Genomic DNA, 27,903 nt, shown 5'->3' on the forward strand with positions numbered 1-27,903 from the left:
CTGAAACTGACAGCATCAAACCAACAGCGTTGGATTATTGTTTTCAACAAAAAATTAGTTCGCCCAAATATTAGCTAGACGAAACCAAAAACTCAACTAATTTTTTAGTTGAAATTGTGATGAATCGGTTTTCCGTGAGTGGTTTCGGTTGAAATTTTAGCTCGAATTCAAAGTGGACTACATTAGACGAATTTAATGAAATTGGGACTAACGGAAATAGACGAATTGGGTTGTTCCAATAGAAAGGTACTTTCTCGATAGCAGATATAAATCAAACCATATTAATTTTTAGATTTCAGCCTTAAATTTTTTACTTTATTGTAATTCTGGCACAAGATACTAAAATTCTACGGGTTAGTTTCAGTTGAACAAGTTTAAAATATCAAGTTAAAATATATACAACTGTTACAATGTTAGCTATGAACAATTGAATTTAAGAACTCTTCAGATATAGTGTAAACACCCCCACCATAATGGGATGCCCTTAAGTAGCATCACATCATTACAGACTACAATTTAATACTGTCTTTTGATTTAAGTTTTTCCTTCTCCTTCAAATTAGCTGATGAGCTTCCTCTAATCAGTTGCAGATTGAGCGGTGGCAGAGCCGTACGCATGTTCTTCAAACGCTTACTTATCTCCACGCGCCTGTTCGGAGTGGTTATGATCGAGTTGCTGGAAGTAGCCAGGGCTGCCTCGTCCCGGTTACTCTGATCGCCACGATTGACGAAGAGGTCCGATTTACGATAATATCTTGGCATTGTGTAGTCAGCCCTAGATGAATTCACGCTAGCAGTTTGAATCGAGTACAGGCTAACCGATTCGCGGTACTTATCCACCGTAGGGGTCTCCAAGTAATTTTGAGGAAGATTTGAAAACGAGACTGCGGGAACTTCCGGAGTCATGCTGATAGCATTGTAGGTGCTCGGAGAGGAAATTGTAAAGATGTCATTCTCACTGGCGGGACGGACGGTAAAATAGGGCAGCGTAGCCTGCAGTTGGGAGTGATTTTTATTGATGGTCAAGGCGGAACTGGAGAACGAAGCAGACGCTTCGGCCAAGGTTCGTGGTGGCCGCAGAACAATTTCATCGTCGTTGTTCTCTTCGACGATCTCTGGAATGACGAGGTGATTTTTTCGAATGTCCTGTTGAGAGCCTAGAAACGAAAAAAAGATTTATCATTAGTTTCAGTGCATGTCAGATATAATACACAGGCGAATGCATGTGTTAGATTCATGAAAAATGAAGTTGAGTTATCATATAGCGGATGACGGACATAAAAGAACTTTCATTTAAAATTCTTCAGTACTAATGAGCCTGCTGTAGATAATGTTTATTTCACTTAAAAATAACCACAAGGCCTCTTTCAAATGCTGCTTTTGATAAATAATTTATCATAAACGGATACCTTTTGTTATACCTCGATTGAAAGTTTGAAAATCAGAGAAAATATCCTGAAATCGTCCGTGATGGGCAATCGTGTAGTATTCATCACTACATGTACATTTGCATATGTATTTAGATGATATTATTAGTAGTGGCATAAATATAATTCCTTTAACTTCGTGCAACTTGAGTCTAATATTCAGGATTTTATGAAAAAATGTGTGCTAGAAGAACCAACAAATTTACAAATATATGAACAAAAAGTTTTCGTTAGCTACAAAGTGTGAACATTGTGAAAATATGGACAGTTTACAACTGGACAATATTGACCGCCATTATGATACGTAAAAACCTGAATAAAATGAGCATACATAAAAACTATCAAGTTTTAATGGTAATTCATGTTTTGTTAGGTGAAAGGTGAATTGAGAACATTGATTCTAGTTATGTACGGAATGCAAACTAGTTTCAATGGCGGGACCAAGACATGTTGTCTTCAGTTATATACATTTCGAACAACATCAGACTTGTTCCACGCTGTTCTCAACTCCTATACGACAGATTTAACGACGCAACCCGCGTTGCGGCTTGGTAAGGTCAAACTGGTGTCAATTGTGGTTGTTTGTTGTTTACATGTTGGTAGATGTGACCGATGCGTTGGCATTTCGACTAAAAATCGGTAGATTACCTCAATTGATAATTAGAATAGAATATTCATAAAAATGAGGAATCAATTTCATAATCACTTTAGGATGCTGAAAATTGTGCCCTTCTTAGAACGGTAAATCATTGGTCTACCTCTAAATCAAATGCTCGAGGACACATAATCATAGAACCCATCATTACATTATATATGAAAATCAAATAAATACACCAAATATGCACATAAATCACCCCAAACCCACACCTCATTTTCATTCCTATACGATCGTTTGTTTATTCGTGAACTATGTCACGAAATACGGAATATTATTCATGATTCATTTCAATCATCATGAACAAATTCATGTATCCTAACAATATTAGTAACGCTTCGGTATCCGTGCTCGTGAAATAGTTCACAAAATTATAAATTATTTATATTCCTTGTTTTGACGCGAATCAGTTTTTGTTTTGTTTTTTGATGGATTTTGGGAACGTGTCCAATAGGAAATAGACAGTGAAAGAATGACCGAACGGTGAGTATTAAGATACGGCGAAAATTCACCTTTTTATTGCACACACTGAGAAAAGACATGTCCTCAAGCAGAAATCGAACCTGCGATCTCCCAGTCTCTAGTTGGGTGCGTTAACCACTTCGTAAACGAGGAGCTGTGAAGAAGCTTCTATTTCCCATTGAACACTTTCCTAAAAACCATAAAATATTATTCATGGCTTCGGGAATTGGTTCATGATTCCTAGTTGAAGATTCACGATCTATCTTAATTGCTTGTGATATTTAGAACATATCCCTAATCATTGCCAAATTCGTGCAAATCATCACTTGGTCATGAAATTTTCACGTTAACTATTTCACAAAATTTGGGTTTTTATATATATTTATGACCAGTTGATAGCGACTAGTAATAGGTGTGAGCAGCAGACATAAAAAATCTATTAGAACCTTGAATATCGCCACTCATTGAATGAGGTTCAATATGTTGTCCGGACAGAAAACGAAAACTGCGCGGAGTACCAAATGTGTATGTGGAAAAAAATGTCACCTCTGTTTCTCAGAGATGGCTGGACCAATTTGCACAAACTTAGTATCAAATGAAAGGTACAACCTTCCCATCGGCTGCTATTGGATTTTGTATTGATTGGACTTCCGGTTCCGGAGTTACGGGTTGAAGAGTGCGACCACACAGCAAATTCCCATATAAACTGAAATGAAAAATTCTCAAAGGGGCGAGTAAGGGAAAATTTCAAAATCGAATTTGCATTTTTGATGCCAAATGACTTTAAAATGCATGAAACGTTGAGATCTGATGAAATCTCGAAAAAAAAAAATTTGACAAAAATTTACTTTTTTGGACTTTGGCATATTTTTGCCCTGGAAAGGTTATGCAATCACTCTAAAAACCGTCAACCTAATCCCGGCGGAGGGCCAAAATTTTTTTGACCTATACAGGCTTAGGTAGGAGTATGCAATGAGGGGTTGCTACTTTAAATTTAAAACTAGTTTAAAATTTCTTAACAACTTGAAAATTTTCGGCACGGTCCGGACAACCGGATCTTCCTCATTGATCCGCCGCAGGTTTCAAGTGATGTTTCAGTATCGACACATAGTATCTCAAGATCTTGCCTGTCGATCCATTGTATGTATGTTCAAATCGTACTGAATATGTAATAAACATTTTCACCATTGTATTGAACATAACCAGCCATCGGATCGTAGTTTGGACAAATGAGAAAGGCACAATTGCACCACTAGGTGGATTAAAACAGGTTTTGTCTCTAAAATGGAGATAATGCATCAAACATTCGAATAAAATTCAGAGATGTTGCCAATAGACATGAAAGGGCAGATCATACCAAGTGTTCTATTTTGCAGGATCTACCTACATCAAAGCAGTAAAAAATGAAAACTAAAAACACTGCCAACTAGCCCCGGTCTCCCCTACCGAAGCTCTAACTTTTCTAGTTAGAAATTTATATATACTTTTTAGTAAAAATAAACTAAATATTGCAACATATAAAAAATATCCCATTTGCCATTTTCTGGTGATCTATACTACAAAGCATGCTATTCATATGAAATAGCAATGGTATTCAATGTTGAGGCTGTAATCGAAGATAATGTGTTTGAAAAAGTTATATATATTTTTTACATTTTAACGACATTCAATTAGCTGGACTAGAGTGATTCGTAGTTATGCTGCCTAAGCTCGAGCCCCATCAGCAGAAGACAAAAGCTAATCCCGTAAGATATTAAGCCTGTTCTAATGACCCTGCTACTTCTAGTTTTCCTATCTGTATACTTCATATCCTTGCTCTCACTTGAGTACTATGGCTCTGACTTTTTACAACTTTCCCTACCCAATAATCACTAGCAAATTGAATACCGTTAAAATGTAGAAAAGAAAATGTGACTACATATAGTGCATATAGCAAATTATGCGCCTTAAAATAATCATCAAGTTGTCCAAAGATTACTACTAAAGTAAACTAAAACTACAAAAGTAATAGAAATAAAACCGTTTTTTAAGGAACACCCTAAAGCTTACATTTAGATTCCTCGTGCAATGGAAAGTATAAAAGCTAGGGCTCGCGTGTTTCAGCAAATTTGTATAAAATGTGTTGTTCTACAACTTCATCGAAGATAGTCAAGTTAAAATTCTTGCTAAATTTACATTCTGGACTACTGTGCGGTGTTAGCCGTATAGTAGAAATGCGACCATGAAGTTTGGTAGGTCAAGAAAACAGACCATCGAGAGCTCCATCGAACGAGGATTCAGTAGGTCAGATTCAAAATTTGGTGCAAACATTCCTAATATGAACGGAATCGCATCAGGTGTGTACCGACGGGGATCAAGTTTTATGTGTCACTCTTGGCACCAGAGTTCGATCCCAGCAATAACCGTACTAACGAACAGTACTTCAATCTAAAAAATAACAATTCGCGCAGCTCTGTTGCTATTAGAAACATGAAGCCCAATAAGTTATATAATAACAATGAGTATTATACTGCATTTAATGTCATAATTGAGTCATTTTTAGTCATTCGCACCAAAATGTATTAAAATAACGCATAGATTACAATATTTTAAGTGTTGATCTACATATAAATTGAAACGTTTTTTATTTCGATTATAGGGGTCTTTTTTCGGATAAGAAATATCTCTAACCCATTGGGTTTGTGTTGGATATTGGACCGAGATGAGCTGCGCACAAGGCAATAAATTTACCAAATATACTATGCCCGCTTCAAAATTGATACTTGTTTTGAAAAATAATGGTTAATTTTGGCCACAAATGCAGAAATTCTTGCACTGTAATGATAGTAACTACTAGTTAACTGTAACCGTGGAGCATGAAATTTGCTACCCAGTTCTGTTTTCCACATCGGTAGCACTGGGCGAGGATATCCTAAAGTCAATAAGAGTGCTATATGTATATGGATACGAATATGCATGGCGACAAATGACAGTGTAACATTGAACATCTTCCGAACTCCCTTCTCAGGCGAGTATTTTGCTTTACATGACAGTTCGCTTTCAGAAAACCTCTTGGTTCATAGCATTCCGTTGCGTACCTATCCGTCTACTACCAGAACGTTCGTGGAATGAGAACAAAAACGCAGACTTTCTTGCTTGAGCACACTTTCTGCGACTACGACATTATCGTTCTCACCGAAACCTGGTTACGTGATGATATATTAAACACCGAGCTAACGACAAACTACGCAATCTACCGATGCGATCGCAACTCTTCTACCAGTCATCTACGTCGCGGAGGTGGTGTTCTCGTAGCGATAAAGAAACATCTAACTGGGACTATACTAAAAATGCCTGGATGTGAATGTTTGGAGCAAGTTGTCGTACGTACGTCGTTTCACTGCCAGGTCGATCGCTATATATTTGCTGCATTTATCTAAGGCCGAACAGTGATCCTGACTTGTACAACGTTCACTCCTCTGCAGTCCAAAGCATCCTGGACAACTGTAATAGGCGCGACAATGTACTTGTTGTAGGTGATTATAATCTTCCTAATCTTCGGTGGATTTTCGATGACGATTATAAGTGCTACCTTCCTGAAAATGCAACCACGGAACAAAAGGCGGCCATCACAGAAACGTTAGTGGCTTGTATCAAATCTGCTCTCTTAGCAACGTGAATGGACGGCCCCTCGATTTAGCTTTCGTTAATGGCACGGACGTGCTCGAATTGATTGAGCCTTCCACATCTATACTGAAGGTTGACCCTCATTATAAACCCTTCGTTTTAAGATTTGATATGCGATCTGATGACGGTGAAGCTTTTGATACAATTAACGACGACTTCAACTTTGATTTTACTCGATGCAACTTCGATGAAGTCTTGATTGGTGCACTCAATTGGCGTGAGATGCTGGTTGGAAATGACTTAGATCAGGCAGTTGTGGCGTTTTATGAGGCCATATATGCGATTCTTCGTCGTAATGTTCCTAAAAAACGTGTCAGCAGAAAAGCAGAATATAAATTTCCGTGGTGGAACGCTGAGCTTGGTCGCCTACGCAACGTACTCCGGAAACAACGAAAGCTATATTGCATCATAGGACCGACGACAGCAAAACTATTCTTCGTCAAACTGAACTGAAATATGAAACAGCCCGGAACAGTGCATTCGGTGAATATCTGAACCAAGTTCAGCGCAGCCTTCGAAATAATCCTTCGACATTCTGGACATTCATAAACAGCAGAAAACGTTCCGGGGGTGTATCAGAAAATATCTTCGAGACAAAAATTCACAGTGCGCTGCCGAGTCAGTGAACCTTTATGCAGATCACTTCCGAGATGTATTTACCAGCCCTCCTGTCTATCCATCCAGTACCTTGAAACAGTGCCTACGCATAATATTAACCTTCCTCTTCCTAACGTAAATGATTCTGATGTAGCGAGCGCTCTGTCCAGCGTTGATCTTTTGAAAGGGCCTGGTCCGGATTGCTTGCCTCCTGTGTTTATAAAGCATTGTGCCCAAGTGCTTTCTACACCAATAAGTATTATTTTTCAGCGTTCAATCTCGGAAAATATTTTCCAAATTGCATGGAAGGAAACTGAAATATTTCCTATTCATAAGGCTAGAGATAGGCACAATGTTGAAAACTACAGAGGAACCTCGCTGCTGAACTGTCTAGCTAAAGTTCTGGAAAAGTTTGCGTACAATGCGATGTACGCTGCTTCTTCCAACAAAATCGACGAACGACAACACGGATTTATGAAAAAAAGTTCCGCCACTTCAAACTTGATGACGTACGAGCTATCTAGTTCCAGCTGTAGAGAAGCGTCAACAAGTGGACGCTATATTTGGATTTCGCAAAAGCATTCGACAAGGTGCCCCACAAAAATGCTGTTTTGAAGCTGGAGCGACTAGGTTTTCCTGAGTGGGTTACCAGATGACTGCATTCTTACCTCTCACAACGATAAGCCTTCGTTAGAATTAGCGCTACACGCTCAAGCGCATTCGTAACGCCAACCGGTGTGCCTCAAGGAAGTCACCTAGGGCCACTGATCTTTCTCTTATTCATCAACGACCTCGGCACCCGCATAAACTCTGAAGAACTACTCTATGCTGATGATCTGAAAATCTTTCGTTCAATTGCTTCAGCACTCGACTCTGCTGTGCTCTAAGACGATATAGGCAATATAGAGGAATGGTGCTTGCTGAACGGTATGCAGATCAACATTGATAAATGTAAGATGATAAGTTTCGGACGCTCGGCAAATATAAGGCGTTGTGAACATACTCTTCAAGCCTGTGCGAGTGGATTCTATCCGTGACCTGGGGGAGTTATTCGACAGAAAACTTTGTTTCGCCAACCACATCACGGCAACAACGGCGAAGGCTTTTGCAACATTGGGTTTCCTAAAACGGAACACAGTCGATTTTGTGGATTTCTACGCACTGAAATTTTTATACTGTGCACTGGTCCAGAGCACTTTGGAGTATGCTGTACAAGTATGGGCGCCATACAACGCCGTTCAAAGTAACCGACTGGAGCGCGTGCAGAGAAGTTTTGTACGATTTGCTCTCAGAAAATTGTCTTGGAACGACCCTATCCGTAATAAATGATAAATGCATGTTGCTAGATTTGCCAATGCTGGAGTCTCGCCGCACATTCTTGCAAAGAATGTTCATTTTCGATATGTTGTCGAACAATATTGACTGTCCCGACATTCTCTCACGGATTCATTTATTTGTGCCCCCTCGTGATATAAGGAATCGTCTGCTACTGTGGATTCCCAGGCACCGTACAGCATATGGCCAGAGCAATCCAGACAGATGTTGTAGCAGATTCAACGAAACCGTTTTAGTTTATGACTTCCATACCACTAAATCTAATTATACTTTAGCAATTAGAATTTTTTAACATTGACACTAGTAATAGCATTAAGTGTTATCTGTACGATATATATCGAAGATGTAATAATAAATAAACATAATTCAGTTCTTATCATAAAATAAGTTAGAGTTAGCAAATCTAACAGACATAGGAACTCTGATGATCAGCTGATTTTATTTCACCATACCAAATATATTCCTTTGCATATAAAAAATGAAGAAAACTTTGGAAAATGATCTATAAAACATACTCTTAATATCTATAAAATGAAACTGACAATATTATATTAGAATTTATGGATCATTTGTTCAATTTCATGGATAGTTTCCTATTCTTTAAAAATCTTTTTAAAATATCGTGCGGACCTGGTACTTCAGTGGCTAAGGCGATGGTCTCAAAAGCCACTCGTCGTAAGTTCAAGCCCAAGCCAGGAAGGACGCTTAATGGTTAGAAAGATCGTAGCACTAGCTCTGTAATTATTCTGTACACAAAGAATCAGCCACACAATTTGTCGAAATAGAAGGTTATGTTCCGTTGTTATCCGTTTGCTTTTTTCCGTTTGAATATTAAGGATCATTTAGTCGATTTTTCGAAACGTTATCCATGTTTTATGCAACATTTGAGCTTTTCATCATCATCTTTTGAGATTATTTTCAATTTTGATGAAACATTTAAATTTTTGTATGGGTCATGTTATCAATTTACTCAAAATTTATGATGTAACCCATACAAGAGTTAAAATCAATGCTTTGATGGATCTTTTAAATTTTTTAAATGAGCCATTATTTGGAAGTCTAATTTGAACTTTTTTCTGCTATTTTATACATTTTAAGGATCCTTTGGTCAATATGGATGGTCTAGTTTATATAGGGGTCAATCGTTAAAATGTTCCGTTGTTATATATTTTTAGATCCAGCAAAAAACTTAGCGGATATTTTAAATGGAATTATGGGATATTTTCTATGTTTACTGTAATGCTGTACATGTGGCCTGCGTTAAGCCACAACGAACTGAGCGCCATAATTTTTTTCTTGTATTTTTCGTGCCAAAATTCATTTTGCGCTAACTTTGCATTCACATAAAAGTTAAAGAACACTTACTTGCTTTCGTTAGCTATTTGAGTTCCCAAAAAATAATAGATATTGAAGTTCCTAGTGTTACATTGGATTCTATAGCGATTTTAGAGCATACACCTCAAAATGGCTCTTGGTTCTCTTTGGCTTAACACAGGCCATGTATAGGTTAGTTTAAGGAGTTGAATGAATGGACAACTTTTAAAATTTCTTAGTTAATTTTGTGAATTTAAATGCTACTTTTTCATTATTTTGGCGAACTATATTGATATTTCTGTATAATGGAGACCTACTCATACTTCTAAATTGATCATAATCAATTTAGAAGGTTTTATTAGATTCATTTTATGGAACATGAGTGCATTGAGTGTGGAACATATGCCGTTTTCTTATGGATCGCTTTATAGTTTTAACAGCACAAACCATTATTATCGAAGTATACCTAGTGCGTACAGCCTTATTTTTTTGTCAAATGGTGAAAGTTTCACAAAGATGACTAAGCAACACAAAAAACAACAGTATCACTCACCTTGTTAGTGTAATTTTGAAGACATTAGTTGAAACATCCAATTCGTTACTTTGAAACGTTTTTATTTCAAACAACATACCTTACTGTTCATAGTAAAGTTACTTATCTTTGTTTGTATCAATATGATAAAAAAAAACCTTTCCTTAACATATACAAATGATTAATTTATACAATGACAGCTATCCTCATGTCCAGGTGCCCATGCATATTAATCCTAATGTCTTGTATTTTTTGATGAAACCAAATTCGAATATTGCTCATACGTGGTGGTCGGCATCTGCATGAGTGTGTTGTGGTGATTGTAGTAGTAGTAGTAGTAATAGTAGTTTTATTAGTAGTAGCAATAGTAGTAAAAGGAATGCTTGCAACCACCGGTGAGTGTAGATTTTTTGTTCAATTTTGCATGCAGTACTAGTTGCAAACGTTACCTTCGAGACGCTTCAAAAGCTTATCGGAGTCATCCTCCCGCTTCGCATCAAAACTAGCTGTATCTGGTTTGGCCAACGGTGGAGACACGCTCGTGTCCAGCGATGATGAATCCGGTGATATGGCAAACTTCACCGATGCTGGACTCTTCAGGGACGTTTTCGATGGAGCTTGCTCCTGAAAAATTTGCGAATTGGCGAAAACGGCCATAACCTCCGGCGCCAGCATTGGGACGTTGGTTTGAATCTCGCGACGCAAATCATCCTCATGAATCTTCGAGCTGAAATAAATTTCGTAGCGATAAACGAAAAGGAAGAAAATTAAAACATAACAGGAAAACGAATTTAGAGACAATAAAATTATGCAGGATTCTGAGTAGAAGAATGTGGGGAAAACGAATTCTCAGGTTGCCTATATTCAGATCAGGCACCGAAAGTCAGACAACCCTTTTCTTTCAAGCGCCCACCTGCAAATATAAAAAGCACAATGTAGCGCCAACGTCGACGGAAAAAAAGTCCTCGAGTACGGTTTGGGATGCGATGTGTGCATTCGGTAGACGCTTCCGGCATCAGACCTTGGTGAAAAAAGAAGTCCCAGAATAAATATGAAACAATAACGAAATTTGCTAGTTATTTTCCCTTTAACTGCGTAATAACGCTTGGCTCGGTACGATGTATGGGAACGAACGGTTTTATATTTTATACTGCTTTGAAGCACACAAAATTATAGATTTATTCCAAGTCAATGCATTTTACTCCAATCATAGAAAACGGCTGGCAAGTGTGTAAATATTATTTAATTCGATATAGCGGCAAGAAACGCGTAGTTTAACATGTGTGCGATCCCTATGAATGACTGCGATGTAGATTTTGCATTTAGAGTAGCGAAGACGTAATGGTTGAGTATCGCGTCATGAAACAATTAATGAAAATTCCCACGGTAGATCCGCTGAAAGTAAGTTTGCCGACACATTTGGAACTCTGATGACATACACGTCCAGCATTGTCTCTACTCACCTCATAGATATATTTCGCGCCAAACTCCCAGGCTGTCGACAGATTGGTGCATTGTTGTTTTCCATCGACTCTTCTGAGTTATAAAATCCATTTTTGGCATTTTTTTCAGTAATATATTCATCTTCATCAGGGTCATAGTTTGCTGTAAATAAAAAATAAATTAAAAATCGAATCCACACTCCGACATTGGATACAACTAAAACAGTAATCAACTAACAATAAAACATTACAAAAGGACCAACAACAGATCCTTTTGTAAGGCTTTATTTATAGTTAGAAATAAGAATTACAACTCTGATATTTAATGCAAATGGTTTCTATAGAGGTAGTGCATTGGAAACGGAGTAAGATGGATAAGCCTTCATTCATATTACATGTACCCGTACAATAAAGCCTTCCGAGAAAAAAAAATCGTTTTTCATAATATACTGAGTGTTATCCAATAGAAAAATGAATCGTACCTATTGTTTCATCGTAGCAAAACCGTTCCTCTATGCAGCTCCAGTAAAAATCCTCCCAACAACTGTAAAAATAGAATGAACATAATTAATTCAGCTTAGGTTACAGGTGTAAACAGTTCATAAATTTAAATAGGGGTTTACCCACACGGTCGGATTTGCCCCAACTTAGCAAATCCGACCGTGTGGGTAAACCCGACCCCCCTCTGTTACCGAAAATCGGAACCACTACGCAAACTAATATCAGTGTCGTCGTGTAGAGCATCGAAAATAATCATAATGGTGGTGTGACAGCATTTTAATGGTCAACATTGAAATGCTCAAACGACAAGTGTTTTTTTACAACTTTTGGTTTGATTTTTGTGCATAATTGGCTACAGGATATTACGTGATCACATTAAAAAGGTAGAGAATTTAGATTCTTTGATTAAAGCTTAACTTAGCTTAGCTTAGTTGACCGACCGTGAGTTTCCCGTGATTGATCAAAGCCCGACGAAATTGCATATTGAACCAACTGCATGATACTTGGGAGTAATACATCATACTCCACGTGCAACCTAAAGAGACTAAGATTATGATATGATCATCAACGTAAATGGCCACACCCATGCAGGTCAATTTTGGGATGGGAAGGAATATTAGTTCAACACTTGTGACTATTATGACCGAGGAATTCTCTGCATCATCCACAAGTGTCGCTGGATAGGATTGGCGCTTGTCTTTTCCTTTTAGATCAAAGTTTTCAGGTATGCGACCTATAGTAGAAATACGAATGCCGTTCTATTAGGCATTTTAATAATTATTCTTCTACGGGGCGTTACACGAAAGGATAAAGCCGCGTGAAATATAATAACTCTGAATGGGCCGTAACGTGGTCCTCTGATACCTTTATTGAAGTCTTAGTTACGCGTCCCCTTGTTGTTTGCATTAGTGTTTTTTTTCAGTTCGACTTTCGAACAATAATATAGTGTGAACCTGGAAATGGCACACTTATCCCGACTTCTTTTATAAAGCAGATCAAAATTTCAGCGCGAATCGTTTGTTTTGCACGCAAAAGAACTTTATGCTGGACTACTGCACGACAAAACCCTACAGCTATAAGATAGGAGGACATGGAGAGACTTTACCAGGTTTTCAGCTAAACTTGCGTAAATCTGTAAAAAGTTTTCAATCCATCAAATGTCATTGAGATGTAGTGTGCAGATGTTGTGTGAAAGTGAACTTTTTTTGGTCAAGTCTCCCCACTGCGCGTAGACTTTCCCAAGGCTTGGAGAGACTTGACCAAGAGAATCAGAAGAAAAAATAATTGCGTAAAATATACTTTAATCATTTTTTCCACATTGTCAAGATCCTTAGATAGCATTAAAAAATATAAACGGTTTGCTTTTCATAAATTTCGATTTTTTAAAACTCATTTCTTTTTAAAGATTAAGTGTCAGCTATTTTCGTCCGCGTCCCTTATCACCTTATTATTTTATAAGGTTGTTCATCAACATTGCACAGTGGTCCAGATCGCTAATTTAGGAGGAATTTTTACTTTCTGACAAACCTGTATAACTTAGCCGTATCATGTCTTAGGATGAATTTGTGTACTTTAGAAGATGCTTCTTTTTATTGGAATAGTTATTAGGGTGGTTCTAATTTATCTAAAATACGAAAATAAACTTTTTACTGATGAAAGATAGAGCTCCACAGTCTTCCACAAAGTTGTAAAGTAACTTATTTTGAATAAATTTGTTGAACATATTAAAGCTCTATCTCTTTTAGTTTTTGTTATACAAGAAATTTAAAAAAAAAGATTAGGGTGTTCCTGAAAAAAACGTTTTTTTAGTATAACTTTCGTATCTTTTACTTTTTGTTAACACAACCTTTGGACAGCTTATTGAAAACTTCAAGCCGAGTATTTTTCTCCAAGACACCGAAGGTCTAACTTTTTTCTTTAAAAAGTTATGGACACTTTTCGTTAAAAAAATAGCCTATTTCAAGGCTCAATATCGCTGATGCGGGCACCTAAAATTGAATTCTGTTTCCACCACATGAAAGACCATACTTATTAGTATATTTGAGCAAAAATTGGCGAATACGATATTTTTTTTAAATTTGCAATTTAGATTTAAAGTTTGTAGTTTTGCAGGTTCAACGCATTAAAGCATTTACACACATATCGTTGTATTATGAAAAAAGCCACTTTCAAATATCATTCTCTCATCGCAGCAAGCTTTGCATAAGTGAAACGACTGTCAAAAAAGGTTTCTGATTTTATTCGTTTTAAATAAAACTAGTAAATATGGATATTAGTCGAAAAGAGTTGGCGAATTTGCTTATTGCTGGTAAAAAGACAGATGAACTGCTTAAGTTCATTACAAGTAGTAATCCAAATGTAAAATTGAGACTTGTTAATGTTCGAAAGAAATTTTATATTTTGTTAAAACAACCTTTGAACAGCTTTTAGAAAACTTCAATCCACGTTTTTTCATAACTCTGAAAGTCTAACTTTATACTTTCAAAAGTTATGGAAACTTTTCGCTCATAAATAGCCCTTTTTCAAATGTCATTATCTCTGATTGGGGCAAATAAAAGTAAGTTCGGATTGAACCTTAGAAAAGAACATACTTTTAAGTATATTTGAGCAAAAATTGGAAAATATTATTTTTTTTAAGCATGTAATTTTAAATTTACTAACCAAAGTTTTAAATTTTATCGCATAGCGACATAAAAGAAATTGCCTAAAGCCTTTGTATTTCCTTTTCTGTTTTGCTTACATATCAACAATACAGAATGTGTTCATTAAAAATAATTTGGCTATGACAACAATTTATGATTTATATAAGGAGAATTTATTCAATGCCAATTAATTCAAAAGTAGATGCATTGCATTTTCAGGTATATCCAGCGGTGCTCGTTGAATTCGACGTTTACATTTAAGAGAAATTATAGGATCTGATGAAACAAGAAGTCTCTTGAAAACGTCATCAAGATTGACGAGTCGATCGAATTTGCGTGCGTGGAATTCTCGGAATCTGCGAATACTTTTATTCCTGGTTTCTTGAACTTCTTCACTGCACATACCTACTGGCAGCATGTTATGTTGAATAATGCTTCCTCCATGGACCAGGAGTTTATGCACGGTTGGTGAGAGAGCGTACCAACCATACAGGCGTACATAAAGCAATCGTGTATCTTCGGCGTAACTCCGGTAAGCATCCGCGTTAATTCCCAATTTGCTGTTGATGATTGTTAATAGCACATACATACGTTCTAGCAACAGCTCAAACCGAATTTGCGTGCGCTTACTCCGAATCCACAACCTTCTAAATTCCAACATGAAGATTTTTATTTTCTTCCGAGCACTAACAAGTCTCAATTTTACATTTGGATTACTACTTGTAATGAACTTAAGCAGTTCATCTGTCTTTTTACCAGAAATAAGCAAATTCGCCAACTCTCTTCGACTAATATACATATTTACTAGTTTTATTTAAAACGAATAAAATCAGAAACCTTTTTTGACAGTCGTTTCACTTATGCAAAGCTTGCTGCGATGAGAGAATGATATTTGAAAGTGGCTTTTTTCATAATACAACGATATGTGTGTAAATGCTTTAATGCGTTGAACCTGCAAAACTACAAACTTTAAATCTAAATTGCAAATTTTAAAAAAATATCGTATTCGCCAATTTTTGCTCAAATATACTAATAAGTATGGTCTTTCATGTGGTGGAAACAGAATTCAATTTTAGGTGCCCGCATCAGCGATATTGAGCCTTGAAATAGGCTATTTTTTTAACGAAAAGTGTCCATAACTTTTTAAAGAAAAAAGTTAGACCTTCGGTGTCTTGGAGAAAAATACTCGGCTTGAAGTTTTCAATAAGCTGTTCAAAGGTTGTGTTAACAAAAAGTAAAAGATACGAAAGTTATACTAAAAAAACGTTTTTTTCAGGAACACCCTAATCTTTTTTTTTAATTTCTTGTATAACAAAAACTAAAAGAGATAGAGCTTTAATATATTCAACAAATTTATTCAAAATAAGTTACTTTACAACTTTGTGGAAGACTGTGGAGCTCTATCTTTCATCAGTAAAAAGTTTATTATCGTATTTTAGATAAATTAGAACCACCCTAATAACTATTCCAATAAAAAGAAGCATCTTCTAAAGTACACAAATTCATCCTAAGACATGATACGGCTAAATTATACAGGTTTGTCAGAAAGTAAAAATTCCTCCTAAATTAGCGATCTGGACCACTGTGCATTGCTATCTTTGAGAATGATCCTTGGTTAAGCAACAAATTTTGCCGACCCTATTTTATTGCAAATAATGAAGTAGTTTTCATTTTGTTATATTCAGAATTGCACATATTGTGTCATATGTCATTTTAAATATTCTTTGATTTGATGGCATTGTAAGGGAACACGTATCCGCTGGTTGATGCCAATCGTGCTGACATTTCTTTGGACTGTTCAAACTAATTTCTTTGTTTGTTTAGTGTCTATTTGATCAACTAGGAAACTGGGCATTTTATGTGCGTGGGGTTTACGCATGGTCTTATCTGAGTGAAGTGATAACTGTTGAATCATGTATGAGCCAGTTACTAGTTCTAGTAATTAGTGTGAAAATTAGCGTCATCGGTTGTATATTCGACATACAACGCTAGTCGTTTCAGGTATATCGGTAGTGCTTATTTTAAACCGTTTGAAATACGCTTTAGTTAGCTTAGAAACGCGCGCAAATAACAAAACAGCCCCTTCTTCAATCGTTCGCGGAGAAAGATACCAAGACACAATCTAATTTTATTTGCTCTAAAATACCAACGTTTATACACGATAAATAATATTTGTATTACGAAATCTTCAATTGCAAAGGAATTACGATATCTATTTCGATAAATGTCTCTAAACGCTAAATGTAATCGCTTTTTATGATATTGTATTGTTTTTGGAATGTCGTTTTTCGTCGGAATAATACAATCGTTCACATACCGTTTGATTCAATAAAACATAAGCAACACTCCCGACTGTCGGCAATCCGGAGCTGAAGTGGCTTTTTTCGCAAACCGAGCATTTCCAAATTCATTCATTAAACTATCTATCGAAAATTCTCGGCAGCCGGCTACCCAGAGTAGTGAACACATAATACTTCTGAGAGCTACATAGATCGTATCACTTATCAAGGTGAATCCAGCTTTATGTAACTCTTTACTCCATCCTACTAACAAAAACTCCTTCCCGTGACAAACGTGGAGATGCAGAGGTATACACGGTTTCCATAACAACGTATGTTACACTAACATTCCTTGCCTTTCCCGATGACTGTAAGGACGTGGCTGGCGCCGTTATTGGCATTTCAAAATATAGAACTCTCCAAACGTGCACATGGATAGCTACTCCCAAGCCCCATTCGTTGATTCTCTGTGTAGCAACTACGATTTGTACGGTCATCATGCTCATGCTTATGCTCATGCTCATGCTCATTAACTGTACTGCTTATATTGCACACGTCACGAAATAAGTCATATTACTGCTAATTTTAGTTTGCTGGTACTAAAAAATATAGACTGATGATTGAGGTGGAATATTGTTGTGACGTGATTAACATTATTAGTTGGTACTACAAGATAGTAAAGATTATTTCTATCTTTCTTCAGCTTGTTGCCATTTGGTCAAGTCTCCCCATAAATTCTTGGTCAAGTCTCCACAACATTAGTTATTGTGTTAAGGAAATTATTTTTCGCTGTTGTAACTTATAGCAAGTGTGATCGAAGAAATCAAAGGGGGTTCACTGATTTTCATGAAACCACGCACAAAAGTCAAGTTTTACAGAAATCATTTATTTATCGACATCGCCTAATCCCAATACGCGTTCACTCTGATCAAACTGACGCTAATAGAACCAAAGAACGTGCGTATCAGAGTGACTCATGAATCTCTTTACACCATGGAAAGGGAGAGTCTAAAGATAAAATAACGTATGCGGAATGAAATTTGGACAACGCTTCCAGCATTAAAACAAAAATGCAACCCTGTGCAAGATACCATACTAAACGTCATGCTCTAGGCACACTTATTTTAAACATTCAGTGTTAATTTCGACCCGCTAGGAGATACCATGTGACCAAAATGGCAGCGAACGCCTAATCTGGCACCTAGCTATTATGCCAAAAAGAAGTTTTGGCGCATTGGAGGATTATGGCATACTTTTTGTACAAAAGGCTGATAACCCTGAGGATTTGTGGAATAATTTGAAGCAGAGAGTATATGCCAATAATTTTCGACATAAAACTAACAAACATGATAGTCAAAATTAAGAAAGAAATTAAGAATATGCCAACATCAATTTTTTCAACTCCCTTGCAAAAAGATCCTGCAAACTGTCATAAACCTTTTCGAATGGGCTCAAATTTTTTTCTACATTAAGTTAATAAGCTGACAAATGTTTTCATATAGAGAGAACATTCAATAAAGAGTTTTCTACAAAAAAATTGCCTTTTGGACTTTGTCCAAATTTTATTCCGCATACGTTAATGCAAAAAGCCCTTCGGATGGACAAGGTTAGGTATATTAACTAGTCAACAAAGTAATAATGCTCTTTAGCAAGTGCGCGGAATACGAGTTTTTGAAAGTCTGTCTAAATTGTTGGTTTCATCGAAAACGATACTATCGAGGCTCAAATCTTTAATGCGGAGTGGTAGAGTGTAGATACATAAAAAGGGCTCTGTGCAAGAACGGCCCAACTGCAAAAAACTTGTTCTGAGGTATAACGGAAAATGAATAACAGAATTTGTTTTTACGTTTTATTTGTGGCCCTTTTTCCCTGCATTTTCTTTTCATAAGGCTAAATGGTATAATGCCAGGATAGTTTTGAATACAAATTCAATGTTTTTAGTTTCGTTTATAAACAAATTAAAATCACTTGAGCCGTAGCGTAGACGAAAAACGAAATTCCCAAAACGTGAACTTAGGCCATTAATTATTATCGAGAAACTTATCAACATCGTTATCATCCGCTGTAGTACATGCCCTCAAATTTTTGTAGAAACTGTGCATAACGAATACGGTACATATGGTCGCAGCTGCTGCAGGTCATTGTATTTTTGTGATCTATTGGGCGCCCGGCAGGATACAGAGACCTTAATGAAATTTCATTCAAGTTATGTGAACGCCGAGTTTTCTCCCTATCTACATTAACCGAACTAAATTAAACTAAACTACACATTCTCGGTGAATTTTCAACGATTGGCTGAAATTAAGTTGTAATTGAAAATCCGGAATATAGTTGGATTTGAATCTTTTGGAGTATGAACGAATTTTCATCTTGAATATTACGGCATTCAGAAACTTCCAAGGCCAAATTAAAATCAGAACTTTCCGAAGAATCAATGGGGTGGAGAGGAGAGAGGTCAAGAGAAAGTCCGTGCTTGTCCACGGAGACGGGGGAAAGGGAATGTGAAATGTTCACCGGGACTTTGCATTTCATTTTCGTCTTATGTAAGAAAGTGAAACAAATTTACATTTGAATTTTGAAAAATTTTGAAATAGCCAAAGTGCTTATAATTGCAGAGTGTGTGAATGTGCAGGCATTTATTTATATTGAAAACATTTGAACATTTATAGATTTGAAAGCTTGTTAAGGTTCAAGTTACCTTTTTTAAGCATGTGTTAGAATTGAACGCTTGGTAGTGTTGGTAGGAAAATTTGTGTTCAGCTTTGCCACCGGATTATCCATTTAAACCTTTTTAAAACTCTAAAAGAAGAATATCAGTCGATTTTTGAGATCACAACGATTCAAATCATGCAAAATACCTGCTGGAAAAACCATCGGCTTAGCTGGATGGTGCTTTTGAAAAAGTGGCTGGGGTTTTTTTATTGCGCAGTTGTGTTGCGTACCCCAGCTCGGTGTGGTAGTGTGACAAAAAATCACAGCCACTTTTTCAAAAGCACCATCCAGCTAAGTCGATGGTTTTTCCAGCAGGTATTTTGCATGAATTGAATCGTGATGATCTAATAAATCGACTGATATTCTTCTTTTAGAGGTTTGAAAAGGTTTAAATGGATAATCTGGTGGCAAAGCTGAACACAATTTTTCTTACGCATACTACCAAGCCTTGAGGTAACTTGAGCCTTAAAATTACGAGCCAACTCAATAATCTGACCATATCAACTTTGTGCTATTATGATGACTCCTCAAAACGTAAATCCTGTAGATTACAATGTCGTTCAGAAATGAACCCTTTTTAATGGAAATTCCTCAAAGAGATTCTATATTTTGTGGTTAAAGCTAACATATTGAAAAAATTTCTCCTAGAATTGAATATCCATTTCTATTTATGAAGGTAGGGGTACAGGAATTATTCTTGTTTGTCCACGGTGGGAAATGAGGAAGTCAAAAATGAAGATTTTATTGTTCACGTGTTATATGAACGGCCCCATACTGAAAATCCTTCGAACATAGTTTAGGACGAATTATTAAATATAAAAATGCAAGTATCGAATAGTGAACGTTCTAACTTTAAAGTTTGTCATGATGCACCATCAAATCGTTTTAAATATGTTATGTGTAAAAGCCTTTATGTAATAAAAATATGTACTCCTGTACAAAAGTCGTAAAAAAATTACTTTTATTACCATATGTACGATTATTTATCCCTCACCAGGACTAAAAGGAAAAACGGTCCAATTCGACTTGGGCCGCTCTTCCTTTGTAATATTTGAAGATTTTTTCTAATGCTGAACAATATTTTATTTAAATAAATACCTTCAAATTAAGTTTTTTGGTCATAAGTCGGTGTCATTACATTCATTACATAATATCATACAATAATTTGTGATTAACCCACTTTTGATATTTTTTGACTTGGGCCGTTCTTGCACTGAGCCCTTCATATGTCCGATTAAAATGTACCTGCCAAGCTGCGTACGCTCCCGTATGAAATTAACCATTTGTAGTGAACCTTCAATGATATCCGCTACCGTCACAAATCCTGGACTAGGACGACGAATGACCCTGTGCTTTCAAAGGGAAGGCACAGATTACAAATCAAAGATAGAGCGTAAAGATGTATGTCCACGAAATGCAACACCTTCACCAACGCATAGTGAAATTCGTCTGAAGTGGTTTTTCAAACTATTCTCTTCAGGCGCGCATTCAGAAATTTTTTCGGGGGGACTGAACTTTCGATTTTGAAATAAATATTGTACAATACGTAATACGCAATTGAGGTTAAATTAATGAAAATCCGTTTTGGTGGCCAAACTTGGAACGATTTTAAGTTTGGGACGATTTAAAAATTGAAACTAATTTAAAATTTCTCAACAAGGTCAAAAATTTCAGGCGGGGCGTCCGGACCCCCAGGACCATCCCCCTGGATCCGCCACTGATTCTTTTACAAAACAATTTAAACTCACCTTTGACAGCATCGGCACATTTTAAACAGTAATAAACGTTATCTACGGTACTCTAAATCATACAGCAATAAAATTTAAAGGCACAACGTAACACTTTTCTTAAGCGATAAAAGTAACGATCTATCACAGGCAGGATCAATTTAAGCACTAGCACAAATTAGCACACCATGGCGTCTCATCAGAGTTGGTCACATTGTATGAAAATGCCGATTCGCAGTTTATTGTTATTTTCGTTTTCTCCGATTGTGACTAGCTAGTCGCATCGTATCAGTTTGCTACATTGTACCAACGCCCCACTTCCATCCAGTTTTAACAGTTCTGAAAAGAGAGAATTTGATATCCGATGTTATTTGAGATAGTACTCATCAGTAACATAATCAATATGCTTGGGAAAATATGGATTTAACATTTACATTAATCATTGTTTCTATCACTTTTGCTTAATCTTTATTTTACAAAATACCCTTTACCTTAATTTTATACATTTAATTACTCTTTGTGAATTTGGGGAACTAATTTCAAACAATCCAGATCTCCTGGGCCATCGTACATGGACAAATGACGTTGGTTGTTAATCGTGTTTTTCTTTTTGTGGCTCGCAGGGATAGCTTTGCGTAGTCAAAAACGATAACAAACTGATACGTCCTTTTCAGAGTTATGTGTGATAAGATAGCCTAAGTGATACCTGTGCTCTACGATAAAACTGTACATGCAGTTAGTATCAGTACAATACATACGGAAGGTCAATCACAAATGAAAAAAGCATCACGCAGCTCTGACGTTGTCATTGTGATGAGCGCTTTGAAATGTTCTATTCTGCAGCCAATAAATGACATCCACAAAGAGACTCTAATGTGAAAAGTCTTTGTCCCTTATGTGTAAGAAAAAAGTTGGCGTTCAAAAGGGGCTAACCCACATTTTGCATTTTTTTACAGGAAATGGAACAAACTTCCGCATTTCCAAATTAACATTTTTATTGTAAAAATACATTTTTTTATTAGTAGGGGAGACCGGGCTGGTTGGCCGAGTTTTGCTTTCGAAATTTCGGTACTTATTCTGGTTAAACTTTTTGAAAACCTGTTTGCGCTGTCATGAAGATACAACCCTTGAGCACATAGTATGTAATTTTTTCATTAATGAAAAAATCAGAGAAAAAGTTATTAGCAAACAAATGCCGAAAGAAAAATCGGTAAACCAACCCCAGGGCTGGGGTAGGTTGGCCGAGTTTGGTAAAATAAGTTAAACACGTCAAATGTATCAGTGGAAAACTTTTAATTCAAAAAAATATCGTTTTTTGGAATATAGGTAAGGAAAATAAAATCCACTCTTCACTTTTTAATCTTTTTAACCCTTTTGGACTTAGTTTTGGCAGCTTTAGTGAACTTTTTACCAGCTCTCGCTGATTTTTTTCTTCCGCCAGTGTACGCTTACGTTTGATTTCATTATTCTGCTCCTCCAATAATGCTTTTATTGGGGAATCGGTCAAAATTTGAGACGATCGGCGTTTACGACCTTGCCACTTCTTCGAATCAGATCGTTCACTCGCCTTGGGAAGCGGTCTGACGTCTTCAGAGAGGCTTACATCTGCAGCAGATTCTATGATAATGGACGAGTTTTGTTCAAGGTTGGGTCGATCTGTGACAAATCCTGCCAGAAACTCCTCAGGAGGAAAAATTTCAGGATTGAAGCGGCGCACGCCAGAGACTCTGAAACCTGCTTGGCATTTAATTCATAAAATATCGGAATCAACTTTTTTATAAACAATTTCCGACTTTTAATGATTCTAATCTCTTATTTCTATTTGGTAATAATACTAAATTATTTTTATTACGTATTTCTCGTGTATATTTTTCCTTATAATCATCAATATTAGCATAATATCAAATTTTGCTTTTGAAAAAGCAATTTCACAAATATCAAAGTGCACATTACTCTACACTAAATTTACAACTCGGCCAACCAGCCCCGCACAGAACTTGGCCAACCTACCCCACTGTATATTTTCGAGAAAAATCACGATTTACACAAACAAATATAAGGTTACTAACCGTTATACCATTTTGATGGGTTTTGAATACCCTTTCCAGCAGTACAAAGTTATTGGAAATCGGATATAAATTGATTCGCGTTACACATGTTATTTTTCAGAAACAGAAATTTACTCACCAGTGCCGAAAAATGAACAAACGTGCTCCCGTACAAACGACACCACCAAAACACCTGAAATTACGACGGTACATTGGTGACCTAATACCCCACCAAAATCACTATAGATGTCGCTACTGCGCATAATAGCCTTTTCATAAAAGGCACTCGGCCAACCTGCCCCTTCGGCCAACCAGCTTCGGTCACCCCTAGTTCATTGACCCATGTTGTCTAGAAAAAGTAATATCATTACATGTACTTACTACTTTTCAATTCAGGAGCATTTTCGTCATTCAGGGGAGGGGGTGGGGCTTACCCCGGAGGTACCTAGAGTCCAAAAAGGGCTAACCCACAATTCACACGTCCTTTCCTTATCTTTCGTTTTAGATTTATAGTGTATTTGGTAAAGTTGTTGTGTGACATCAAGCGCTGTATTTGATCATTTCATATTAGTTCGGAATTCAGGCGCTAGTGCGGCGCTATTATCGCCTTTTTAATGAAACGAGATAGAAAGAATGGTGTATACGGCAAAGTTGTATGTCAGATAATTATAAATAATCTTTTTTTTATATTTCGATTATAGAGGTTTTAACCTTAAGGTCATTCGCCTCTTCGGGTTAGAAAAATCTCTTATGAAAAATTTCCAACCCTATGTACGGGGTCGGGACTCAAACCCAGGTGCGCTGCGTACAAGGCAATACCAACTACACTACGCCCACCCCTCATAAATAATCTTCTGAAGATACCAACATTGTCTTGCAATGCAACTAACTCAAAAATAAGCCACATAGTCTAATGTTTATTACCTCAATTGAAAAACCAACCACGGAGTACATGAAATAAGTAAGCAATTGAAAACATATGTGTAGCTATTCCTGCATAATATTCAACATTGACCTGCAGTTGAAAAATAGCAATAATAAATGGAATATTTATTACTAATACCATCTTTGCAAATTGTCCTCAGTGTACTGTATCGGGTACAAACTGACAGAATAGATCATTATCAGTGCAAGTAAATATTGTAGGACCATATAGAGCCTTTTGGCGACGTGAATTCACCTATTTAATGAACATGTATGCATGATGATGACCCTAAGTATACATCTCGACTCGTTAAACAATGGTTTTCTGATCAGATGGTTATGGTTCTTTCATGGCCTGCACAAAGCCCAGACCTAAATCTACTAGAAAATCTGTGGAACGATATGGAAAAGTACTCCAAAGCGAAGAAATCTAAGAATCATAGAGGCGATGAATTAGTTTAAGTCCGACTGAGCGGCAGCGACTCTATTCGGTTTATTCGTGTGTTCATTTGGCCAAATGACGGTTCGGCGTAATGACCATTCAGCCTAATGACCATTCGGCCTATTGACCATTCGGTATAATAACCATTTGACCTAATGACCAAAAAAAATGCTTATAAAAATTTTCATTTCGGCATGAAAGCGATATCGTAAACCATTTAAAGCTATATGAACACAATAAAAATATGAATTAACTAAATAGTTCAATCATCAGACCCTATGATTCAAAAATATTTTGGATGTGAGAAACTTATGAAAACAAGTTTCTCCATCTATAAACTATGAATATAACAAATAGTTTGTTTTTCTTATTAGAGAACCTTATTACCTTATTAAAAATAAAGGAAACTAGGTGAGGATGAGAAAAGCACGAGATTTATTGATGATGAGATGAAAATTTGATTTGGGAGGGGATGGTGCTCACGCGAGTTTGATTCCCAATCCTGGCACCAATTTAGTCCACAAAAGTGATTTTTCGGGCCAAAAAGAGGCATATGACTAACGTTAGAATCTCTAAAACAGAAACAAAAATACTTGATTTATCAAGCTCCTAAAAAAATATTGACCATGATAATGTAGTCGTGATATTTGCTGAATGATAATTTTTACACATTTCATTATACCCTCAGCTCTACTTCTCATTCTTATAAATTTTACGACATCAATTATGTGCAGACCGAGTTGATTATCATTTATTCAATATCAACATCAGCCTTTTCACGTGTTGTTATGCAGTAGTTATTAATTTATTTAACAAAATTTAGTCTTCAGAATTCGTTGTCATTGGGAAAAAGTTGACGCAGTACAAACCAGTAAATGAAAACACGAAAATTCCCATGCATAATTAATAACTGTAATTAATTATATGCATACCTTTATTTAACAGTGATGATGTATTATTGTTATTGTTATCCCTGTTGTACGCATACCCGCATATGTTTGTTTGATTATTCTGCGGCATCAGAAGTTGGTCGCTCTCCACAATGAGCGCAAATGGGCTCCCGTGCACTCCGACCGGCTGATGGCTGGAGATAGGTGTCCCACATGGCCCTATACATATATACCCACATATCAATGCGGACCTGAGCCACTAAATATGGCGAAAGTAATTCACCAAAATGTGGGACAGTACAGTCCGTCCAGACATGAATGCTTTTTGGTTCGTTGCTCTTATGGCAAAGTGCAGCTCATCTCACGTGAGCCGGACGTAATGTGCAATGCAACCCAAATTAAACAAGCTACAGCAAATTGAGCAATAAATAAACAAAATGCCCTTGTTTGGCCAGTCGGTTTGATGCTGAGGACACTGCCAGCAAGGGCCAGTACATCCTGTTTATACGAACTAATGTTTCAGCTAATGGTATGGTGCGATATCAGAGTGGGTATTTATCTAGATTTACAAATGTATGTGCTTTAAATTTTTTTTAACTTTGTTTAAAATAATATTGAAGCTACTGCTTTAAATATGCAATAGCAGATGACTGTAACTGAAACGGTAAAGTTAATTTCATCATTATTTTACTAATGTTATCTCAGCCATGTTTTATAGTGTTTCTAGATATAGAATGTTTCGCAAATATTTTTAAACGGGATACATTGAACAATTGTCATGCAACATTTCATTGACCATAGACGGCTCCAGACCGTTTGGAAAAAGAGAAAGGAGAGGTGTAGTATTCGCAGACAAAAGATATTTTTACTGTCACCTGAATTTTTTAATGAAATATGCATCGTGTGAATATTCAAAAACATAATTATGAAATTATGATAGTTCACACTAAAATAGAAGAGCCTATGGTGGCTTCGGCGCAGTAAAGTAATCGATATTGCAGAGATTTTCTCTTGAAATGCTGTGCAGTATTTACCGTGCGAATAAGATAGATCTAAACAGATGTTACGACAGTAAACATCAACATTGACTCGAGTTTCCAACAACCGCTAGTGCAGGCCCGTTTGATTTTTTTGATTTCTTATAAAAGAAAGGTATAGAAACCTTCAAACTTTGAAATTTTTCCCGAGGCCTAGAGGGCCAAGTCCTGTCACCTATGTATTAATGAACAAATTGGGTCTATATCGGTTATCGAGAAGGAATCTTCAACAGACACCACTGCCTGCTTGTTCGTGGTAGTGTTGGATTCTTGCTGCAGTGGTTTGTAGTAGTTAAGACTAACGACTAAACTGAAGCCTCTTCTTTCTCCCAATCTCCTTCTCTTCGGAACAACCGTTGGGGATTACCATAACCAGGCATTATCGCTCATACTTTTTTCCATTGCTGCTATTTCTTGCTTGCCGTCCAATCTTCATGGTATAGCTGACCTGCTCGGGCGTGCTGCGAATATCGTTTCCTGTCGAGACGCGAACCGATCCGGAGATGCCGACCATAACGACTTGCATGTCTTTACAACCCCTTTCGCGGTGTTTCTTCTTCTTCTTGACACTACTCGTTCCTACTAGCTGGTGCTGAGTCATTCTAATCGGCGCACATAGGAGTAACTGGGGTCGAATCCTGGCCAAAATTATTTACTGCTGCTATTGCTGTTACTATGCCTTAATGTGACTAAAAATAGACAATAACTAGTTTTTGGAACAATTTGGCATATATCCATCTACCAGTGTAGAGGTCAATTTTCGATATCCTTTCGAATACCAGTAATCTCGAGAAGATCGTTGTGAATGCATTTGTTTTTCTAGTTGCATAAACATATAATCAGTGGAAAAGGGAGAGGGGAAGGGACGCCTGCGCATGTATTCATAGAGAAACATTTTTCCAAACATACTATTTGGCTCTTCAGCATTTTGGTGTACCTCAAATCAGAGAAAAAAAAATCAATATTTTCAAATCGCTTGGAATTTGTGGATCGGACAAGTCCGGAAGAGTTCATATGTTTTTTGGATAGCTGGAATCTTTTTTTGTAATACTGTTTCAGCAACTTTGCCGGATCTCGCCGTTTAATATAATTTAATATAATAATGAATAAAATGTTTAAAAATGTATTTTTTTATAGTTAGTGCAATGCACAGCAACACTAATATTTTCAGTTAGTTTTAGGCTGAAATTATACAATGGTTGTGTTCCATTACGTTTGTAATAATATTTTCTTATTTATTACACTCATCATTACTAGAAAGCAAAATTTCTG

At 36.6% G+C, this 27,903-nt stretch overlaps 1 protein-coding gene across 3 annotated transcripts in view; it reads right to left on the minus strand.

Annotated features, from left to right (window-relative positions):
- Positions 1 to 280: 280 nt before the first annotated feature.
- The window catches only part of LOC131682575 (uncharacterized), a 64,797-nt gene continuing 37,174 nt past the window's right edge, over positions 281 to 27,903 (minus strand). For 2 of the 3 annotated variants that reach the window (XM_058964158.1, XM_058964160.1), the window contains exons 2-6: positions 21,312 to 21,629; positions 11,912 to 11,973; positions 11,451 to 11,592; positions 10,437 to 10,714; positions 281 to 1,156 (exon numbers count right to left, since the gene is read on the minus strand). In XM_058964158.1, coding sequence (XP_058820141.1) covers positions 510 to 1,156; positions 10,437 to 10,714; positions 11,451 to 11,592; positions 11,912 to 11,973; positions 21,312 to 21,331 — 1,149 coding nt within the window. In that variant the 5' untranslated portion in view covers positions 21,332 to 21,629 and the 3' untranslated portion in view covers positions 281 to 509. Of the gene's footprint in view, positions 1,157 to 10,436; positions 10,715 to 11,450; positions 11,593 to 11,911; positions 11,974 to 21,311; positions 21,630 to 21,781; positions 21,863 to 27,903 lie in introns of those variants that run through there. The other variant, XM_058964159.1, reaches the window with a different exon arrangement.

This window comes from Topomyia yanbarensis, chromosome 2 (assembly GCF_030247195.1).
Source record: "Topomyia yanbarensis strain Yona2022 chromosome 2, ASM3024719v1, whole genome shotgun sequence".
In the NCBI taxonomy this organism is placed as follows: Eukaryota; Metazoa; Arthropoda; class Insecta; order Diptera; family Culicidae; genus Topomyia; species Topomyia yanbarensis.